At 44.5% G+C, this 8,180-nt stretch overlaps 1 protein-coding gene across 1 annotated transcript; it reads right to left on the bottom strand.

The window, feature by feature from the left end:
* Window positions 1-3,488: 3,488 nt before the first annotated feature.
* LOC309522549 (uncharacterized protein) lies at window positions 3,489-7,796 on the bottom strand. The gene is made up of 3 exons (XM_082205921.1): window positions 7,669-7,796; window positions 4,511-4,574; window positions 3,489-4,034 (listed from the first exon to the last, which is right to left on the bottom strand). Exons 2-3 carry the CDS (start codon window positions 4,520-4,522, stop codon window positions 3,582-3,584), a joined length of 465 nt encoding a protein of 154 aa, XP_082062047.1. The 5' UTR covers window positions 4,523-4,574; window positions 7,669-7,796; the 3' UTR covers window positions 3,489-3,581.
* Between the last annotated feature and the right edge of the window lie 384 nt (window positions 7,797-8,180).

Below are 8,180 nucleotides of genomic sequence, written 5' to 3'. Positions count from 1 at the left end.
GAGGGGGAGGAAGCCGAAGGGAGAATGAGTGATGATGACGACCCGAGATCTCCAAGCCTAAGCAGTGAGTCAGAGGACTCCCAAAAGGGAGCCCCAGTGAGCAGAGCAAGGGGGGGATCCGGGGGGACACCCCAGGAGGAAGGGAACAGAGGAGATTCAGAGAGCAGCAGCTGGAAGTCGGGACCCACGCTCATAACTGAGGGCGGCAGCAGCTGGAAGTCGGGACCCACGCTCAAGACTGAGAGCAGCAGGGAGGAAGGTAGCCAGGCATCGGGTTCCGGAGGCTGTCAGCAGGAGGGAGGGCACGAGTCAGGGGTGGTCACGCCCTCCTCAGAGAGCGAGGCAACGGTTAAGAGGAAAGTAGAGAGTTGGGCGCGCGCGCCAAGTTCAAATGCAGCGGAAGCTGGAGCAGTAAGCAGCCCGGAGAGTGAGCCAGGTCCTAAAGCCCGCCGCAAGGAGGCAGAAGGATCAGGGGGGTCAGCGTCAGAGGAGAGTAGAAGGGAGGAGGCCCAGGGGGGCAGAAGGACCCAGAGACGTAGGGAGAGGCGAAGGAGGTGGAGCAAGGCTAGGGTATTAAGCTGGTGTGCAAGAGGCGGGGACTCAGACGGGTCTTCGCCGACCTAGAGCAGAAGGTGTAGAGCTGCACGCTGCAGTTCGGAAATGAAACCTGTAACTCAATAAAGACTCCTTTAAAGTGGACGCTGTGTGGCGTGGTCCTATGTGAGCTGGGACCTGGTAGCAGCTCTGACAGTATTAAAGCGATCTATCTAGAACAAAAAGCTAAAATTATTGTAAATAATGTGGTTTCAGAGGAAATTAGAATTGAGAAGGGAACCAGGCAAGGGTGCCCACTTTCCCCTCTGCTGTTTATCTCAGTACTGGAGGTCTTGCTGAGTATGATTAGAACAGATGAACAAGTTGAAGGTATTACAGTAGGTTCGAAACAATATAAATTAAAAGCCTTTGCTGATGATCTAGTTCTGACATTACAAGATCCAGACTCCAGTGCAGTCAAAGCACCGGAGCTGATATAAGAGTTTGGTCAGGTAGCAGGATTTAAATTAAACAAGAGCAAGACCAAAGTAATTGAGAAAAATCTGGCTAATGAAGAAAGGAAACTATTACAAGAAAAAACGGGCCTAGACTTTGTGAAAAAAGTTAAATATTTGGGGGTGACCTATCTGGAAAAATCTGAATTTATATAAAGATAATTATGAGAAATTATGGAATGAAATTAAGAGATTTAGAGATATGGTCAAACCTAAAATTGTCATTAATGGGCCGGATTTCTGTGATTAAGATGAATGTGCTGCCAAAGATGCTTTTCCTGTTCCAAGCCCTCCCAATTATAGATAAGGCGAAATGCTTTAAAGAATGGCAGAAAGCACTCTCTAGATTTATCTGGCAGGGGAGGAAACCCAAAATTAAATATAAATTACTTACGGATTCTAAAGAAATAGGGGGATTTTCCCTGCCAGATTTAAAAATCTATTTTGAAGCTGCTGCACTTTGTTGGATTAAAGAATGGGTGCAATTAGAGGATACAAATCTATTACATTTGGAGGGATTTGACAATGTGTTCGGCTGGCATGCATATTTATGGTATGACAAGGTAAAGGCTCATAATGCATTTAAAAACCATGCAATTAGGAAATCGTTGTATAATGTTTGGATAAAATATAAAGATCTCTTAGAAAGAAAGATGCTCAGATGGTTTTCACCAATGGAGACAAAGGCCCAGAAAAAATTAAATATGGACATGAAATGGTTAAGATATTATGATTTATTAATAGAAGAAGAGGAAGGTTACAAATTAAAACCATTTGATCAAGTTAAAGATAAGCTAAATTGGTTACATTACCACCAGATCAATGAATTGGATAAATTGGATAAGAAAAATGGTTTTGCTTTTGAAAAATCTAAGTTGGAAACGGAATTGTTGGATACTAAAGGTAAAAATTTATCTAAAATGTACAAGCTATTGTTGGAGTGGCATACAAAAGATGAACAAGTTGAATCTGTGATGATAGATTGGGCAAGAGATGTAGGACATAATATAATGTTTGAGGATTGGGAAAGATTGTGGAAGAAAGGGGTCAAGTTCACTGCATGTAATTTGTTAAAGGAAAATATAATGAAAATGATGTATAGATGGTATTTGACTCCTGTAAAATTAGCAAAGATATATCATAATTGTGACAATATATGTTGGAAATGTAAAGAAAAGGAAGGAACCTTTTATCATATGTGGTAGACCTGTCCCAAGGTGAAAGACTTCTGGGAAAAGATTTATAATGAATTGAAAAACATGTTGAAATATCCATTTATAAAGAAACCAGAGGCCTTTCTTCTTGAAATAACAGGTATGGAATTGCCCAAGAAAGATGTTAAATTATTTTTGTATGCCACAACTGCTGCTCGTATTTTGTTAGCTAAAAAGTGGAAAACCCAAGAATTACCAAGAATAGAAGAATGGCAGATGAAGATGGTGGATTTTTCGGAGCTGGCCGACCAGACGGGAAGAGTCCGTGACCAGAAGGAGGAGGAGTATCAGGAAGATTGGAATAAATTTAATGATTATTTAGTTAAAGTTGTTAAGTTAAACTAACTGAAAATAGCTTGCAGATACTTAATGGGTTTAGGATTTTATTTATGTTAAGTGATGAATTAATATGTTTAATTCCATAAGGTGAAGATCTAAGGATGTTAATGTTTAAGTTAAATTTCATAAAAATTGGGATTTGGAAAACTTAAAAGGACATGCAATGAAATTCAACCAAGGGGAAGCGAGGAAGTCACTTAACAAAGTTAATAACTGTAATTTTCAATAAGGCTATGATTTATGTTTGTCGTGTGTGTGTGTGTGTGTGTGTGTGTGTGTGTTTGTTTATAATATTGTGAAAATAAAAAAAATTTTGGGGGGAAAGAAGTGGCTTAGTCATGCTGGCCACATGACCCGGAAGCTGTACGCCGGCTCCCTCTGCCAATAAAGCGAGATGAGCACCGCAACCCCAGAGTCAGCCACCACTGGACCTAATGGTCAGGGGTCCCTTTACCTTTAGGAGTAAATGACAGTTCCTAGGATTATTTGGGGGAAGCCACGTGCTTGAAATTTATGGTTTGTGTGCAGCCAAAATGTTACTTTAAATATTCTCCATACAGCTTTCCCATTGAAACTGGGGTGTTTTCCAGCAGCAGCAGTGACCCTTTCCCCCACAAGTGTCCCTACTCTAAACCTATCCACACACAAAGAGGCAGAAGGCATTTTTCAGAGACAAAAAAAAAATATTCACCATTTTATTTAAGTTGCGTTAATTATGCTAAAAAGGCAAGGAGCTCTCTTCCTCTTTGTCGTAAAAAAGGTAGCCATCATTTTCAGGCACCTAGGAGGTAGAAAGGATCTGCCAGAAGACAGCCAGGAAGCAGTCCTTGCCTGCCTTGATGAGCAGGAACAGTCTTCAAAGTGACAATGGACCAGGGTGGTCCAGAATCTGAGCAGCCATAGCTATGTTTCTTCAGGGGTGAGCCACCTGCCATCCAGTCCACGTGGCCCCCTTGGAAGGACACCACTCCCCATAACATCACAGGAGGGGGCATTCCTCAAGAGGTCTGCGCTCACTCAGCTTCCGCTTTGTGATCTCCAGACGGACCCCGTGGTAGACAAGACCCTTCCAGAGCCCACCTTTGTTCAGCATCACCACATCCCCATTTGATTTCACCTTTTGGATGACAGCTGTGAATGACACAGTAGCCGTAGAATTTCTGTGGACAACAAGCTTGGCCAAGACTTCAGTGTGGGGGGGCACCAGCACCTCCTGGGTGAGCCTCTGAGAAATATTCCTCTGCACAAGGACGGTCCGGTCATTGTTCTCCGTGTACTCCAAACGAGGCATTGCATCTTCAACAGTGAAGTGGCAGGAAGTTTCCACACCAAGCCCCCACAGACTGTTCCAGAAAACGGTGTCTGCAACGGTCGACTCCCAAGTCATGTCGAAAGTGTGCCTCACTGCTGCTTCCCCCCGGTTGGCGTAGACCTGCTTATCCAAGACAGAGTGGTGGTATATCATGTGAGAGAGATCGCTTGTGATCACCCTCAGTATTTTGAACTTTGGGGGGAGGAGGTCTCCGATCAGGGGGCGGAAATAACAGGAATCATCAGCGACCAACTTGGCTGCTTCAACTGAAGTGAACCCTCTATATGTCCTGGTCAAGAACAGCCCATTGTAGGCCTGGAAAGCTACCCTATTGCCCTTGTAAAAGACCTCAAACTGCAAAGATGGATCTTCAGAGTACTGAACAGGCTGGATGGGGAAGTTTACTGGGTTTTCTCCTATAGCCACTGCAGCGAGATACTTCCCTGCCCAGTTTCTCAGCATAACCTTTCCCATAGGCAGACAAGTGACCCAGAATTTGCTAGATGCCAACTTTTCAATTAGACCCTGTATGGCCCATGTGTATTGGCCATCCAATGAGTCCCAGATCAGGTTGTTATCCATCTGGAAAGCCACACCTTCTTCTGCATCGATGTAGGCTTCAAGTTGGCCCAGGCCTTTGGAGACTTTCCGCAAGCAAAGCTGAAACAATAATAGATGCAAACTCATTTCAGGGGTGTAGTGCAAGCTTGTGGATTGGTTATTCCCAGTAGACTCCCAATCCAGCGTCTGCCATCTCTGGTCCTGATCTTTAAATCAGACTTTGGACAAAAACATCTGGTGCCCTCCAGATGTTGCAGGACCACAACTCCCATCCTCCCTGTCATGCTGGTTGGGTCTTTTTAGAGTTATAACTTGAAAACATCTGCAATACAGCAGGTTGGACAAGGTCCATCAAACATTCAGTAACCGGTTGTCTTACCGCCATGGAGTTCATTGAGCTCCATGGCCGAAGGAGGATGCACATCTGGGTGCTCCCCCTCAGGGTGGGAGCCCTGTCCCTCCAGTTGTTGTGGGGCTCCAAGCATCCGTCAGCTCCAGCCAATATGCACCACAATGAGTCCACCGCTCTAGGGCCAGTGGGGCAGCCCCCTCCTGTGCCAGCCACGCCTGCTGGGCTGGATGAACCAGTGGGACAAGACACTGCCTCAGCAAAGCCATTAAAAGCTATTAGGTTAACCTTCTCAGAAGTTTTGAAACTTACCCTGAGACCCCTGACCCTAGTTCAAGCATGCATGTAGGACACAAGTTGGTGAGTCCCAAAAATGGAGCACTCTGCACATGCTCCACACCCATCAAGTGGGGACACTCCATGATCTCAAACATGCTTACTTGAAATTAAACCTCAGTGAAGTGCAATCAGACCTGCTTAGGTCTGCAGTCTTTAATAGCCCATTTTCAATCTGCAATTTGCAATAGCCCATTTTCAATTAAGCAATTTGATCTGCTAAGGGGCAAAAAAAAAAAAAATTGCCAACACCCTGAAATTGTATAGATAATCACTGCAGATAGGAAGAGGAGCAGTGGCATAACTACAACATGGGTGTCACCAAAGACATGCTTATTCAGGTCACAATTCTTTTCTTTGGTACTCTGGTCTCCACCACACTTGCCTTTTGTACTACACACACACACACACACACACACACACACACACACACACACACCTGGCACTTTCCCTACACACACACACACACACACACACACACACACACCTGGCATTTTCCCCAGGAAGACCTGCTCTTTAATGTTGAATCATAACACATGACAATTCAGGTTTTTCAAAGATTGCCATTTCCTTAGAATCAGCAGTAAAAAGCGAGTTTTCGTGGGGAACGTGCCAGGGTAAAAAACCAGAAAGCACTTGGAAGCCCAGACCTGTGCCTAGAAATGTGGCACAAAAGCAAGTCTGGATGAGCCTGAAGACAGAGAAAACATCGGCTCTCAGAAGCTTTCAACATCCAGGCCCAAACCACATCCTAGACACTGTCTCTCTTGCACCAGAAACCATTCTCCAAACGACCATCAGTAGAAAGGCAAGTGTTTGGTCTCACAGTTCCACCAATTTAGCCAGGACCGGATTTAGGTTTGATGAGGCCCTAAGCTCCTGAAGGTAATGGGGCTGTTTAGATGTCCAGCTGTCCTTTGTCAACAACAAATTGTCGCTGTTTTTTTGTGTTGAATATGCTATATGGTAATTTATGGACCTAACAGGTATCTAAAGCCATTTGCACATAACAAAATATATTTTTTCAAAGTAATTGTTGAACTGAAATACAGTTTAGAAGAAGTATATTAATAGTGGAAATTTTGTGGGGGCCCTCAAGAGAGTGGGGCCCTAAGCTATGCCTTGTTTAGCATATGCATAAATCCGGCACTGAATTCAGCCCTCAGTTCACCTTAAAATCAAAGGGTTTTTTTATGTTGTTACCAATTTAGAAGCTTTAATGGTCCCTCTCAGGGAGTCCCTGGTAAGCTAGACAAGAAAGGTGTGTCAGGTTCATCCACAACACTGTTGAGAACCATAATGAGTTGCAGCCCCATCCTGTGCAGCAAGGCAAGCTCCACAGAGCTGCAAGTCTGGGCTTCTGCCATGACTTGCAAGAGCAGGACCATGCTAGCATCCCACTCTGAAAGAGATTGCACCCAAAGATTTGATGCCAGAAAATGGTGGTGGTGGTAAAACCAGGCAGAGAAATTTACAAAGCAGAAGATACCCAAAATAGTACTATAAAACTCCTACATGGCTTCAAAGGATTAGAGATTGCAAAAGCATAATGGGGGGGGGGGGAGGAGATACTTACCATGAACAAGCTACCACAAGGCTCACCTACAAATCCTTCCTGGCAGAAGACACTGGGTGGAGAGGTGGGGAAACCAAGCTTCCTTATCAAGGGCCTTTTATACCCCTCAAGACCAATTTCAGTGAGATGCAAAGGGACACAGCTGATTGCAATTGAAACCACACTCTCTACCTCTGATGGGATGAGAATGAGAGGGAGGTCCCAAATGGATGCATCCTATTATATTTTAAGGTTTGACAAAATGTACTTTTGTGTCTTTGTGCAAGGACACAAATGCTGGTAAATCTGACCTAGCTTAGGAATCCTGGCATTAGTTGGAACTTGGACGTTGCAACAAAATGTTGCAGTGTAACAGTAACTGGGCACAATAGGGACCAATGTCAGGTCCTTCACTTAGGCAGGAAGAACCAGGTGCGCAAATATAGGCTAGGGGACACCTGGCTTATTAGCAGGACATGTGAAAAGGATCTGGGGGTCTTGGCAGACCACAAGCTTAACACGAGTCAGCTGTGTGATACAGCAACAAAAAAAGGTAATGCTATTCTTAGCTGCATCAACATAAGTCTAGTGTTCAGATCAAGGGAAGTAATTCCTTCTGCCTTGGTCAGATCACATATGGAGCCAAGTGTCCAGTTCTGGGCACCACAGTTTAAGAAGGACCGGCTGGAACATGTGCAGAGGAGGGTGACCAAGATGTTCAAGGATCTAAAAACTAAGCCTTAGGAGGAGTGCTTGAAGGAGCTGGGTACGTTTAGCCTGGAACAGAGGAGACTGAGAGGGGATATGATAGCCATCTTCAAATATCTCAAGGGCTGTCACATGGAGGAGGGAGCAAGCTTGTTTTCTCCTGCTCTGGAAGGTAGGACTCGAACCAATGGCTTCAAGTAGCAACAATGGAGATTCCAATGAAACATTAGGAAAACCTTTCTGACTGTAAGAGCTGTTCAGCAATGGAACATTCTCCCTCAGAGGGGGGTGGACTCTCCTTCCTTTGACGTTCTTAAGCAGAGGTGAGATGGCCATCTGTCATGGATGCTTTAGTTGAGATTCCTGCATTGCAGGGGGTCCCTGGGCTTACGGCTGAGGGCAGGGGTTCCTGCTCTAACTTGAGCCTCCAATTACAATGTTGGGTCCAGGTTCAGAAGTACCCTCAAGCTTTGACCCCGCTCCTTGCAAGGGAGTGCACCTCCTAAACTTGAAGTACTTGGAACATATAATGCCTCTGTCTTGCCAGGATTCAGTTTCAATTTGTATATTATTCAAAGTCTTGTCAAAAGGGAGACTGCTCCACATGAAATCATTAGCACATGAGGCTTCTGCATGTAACTGATTGCTTTCTTAGGCCTGGGAGAAGAATGGAAGGAACAATTTAACATTATCTTGAAAAACAAAACAAGACAGTCTAAGGAATATATAACATAATTAGGTTTAAGTTGTGACATCC

Source organism: Podarcis vaucheri (assembly GCF_965113315.1).
Source record: "Podarcis vaucheri genome assembly, chromosome: 17".
Classification (NCBI taxonomy): domain Eukaryota; kingdom Metazoa; phylum Chordata; class Lepidosauria; order Squamata; family Lacertidae; genus Podarcis; species Podarcis vaucheri.
This window is presented reverse-complemented; position numbering and strand designations above follow the sequence as displayed.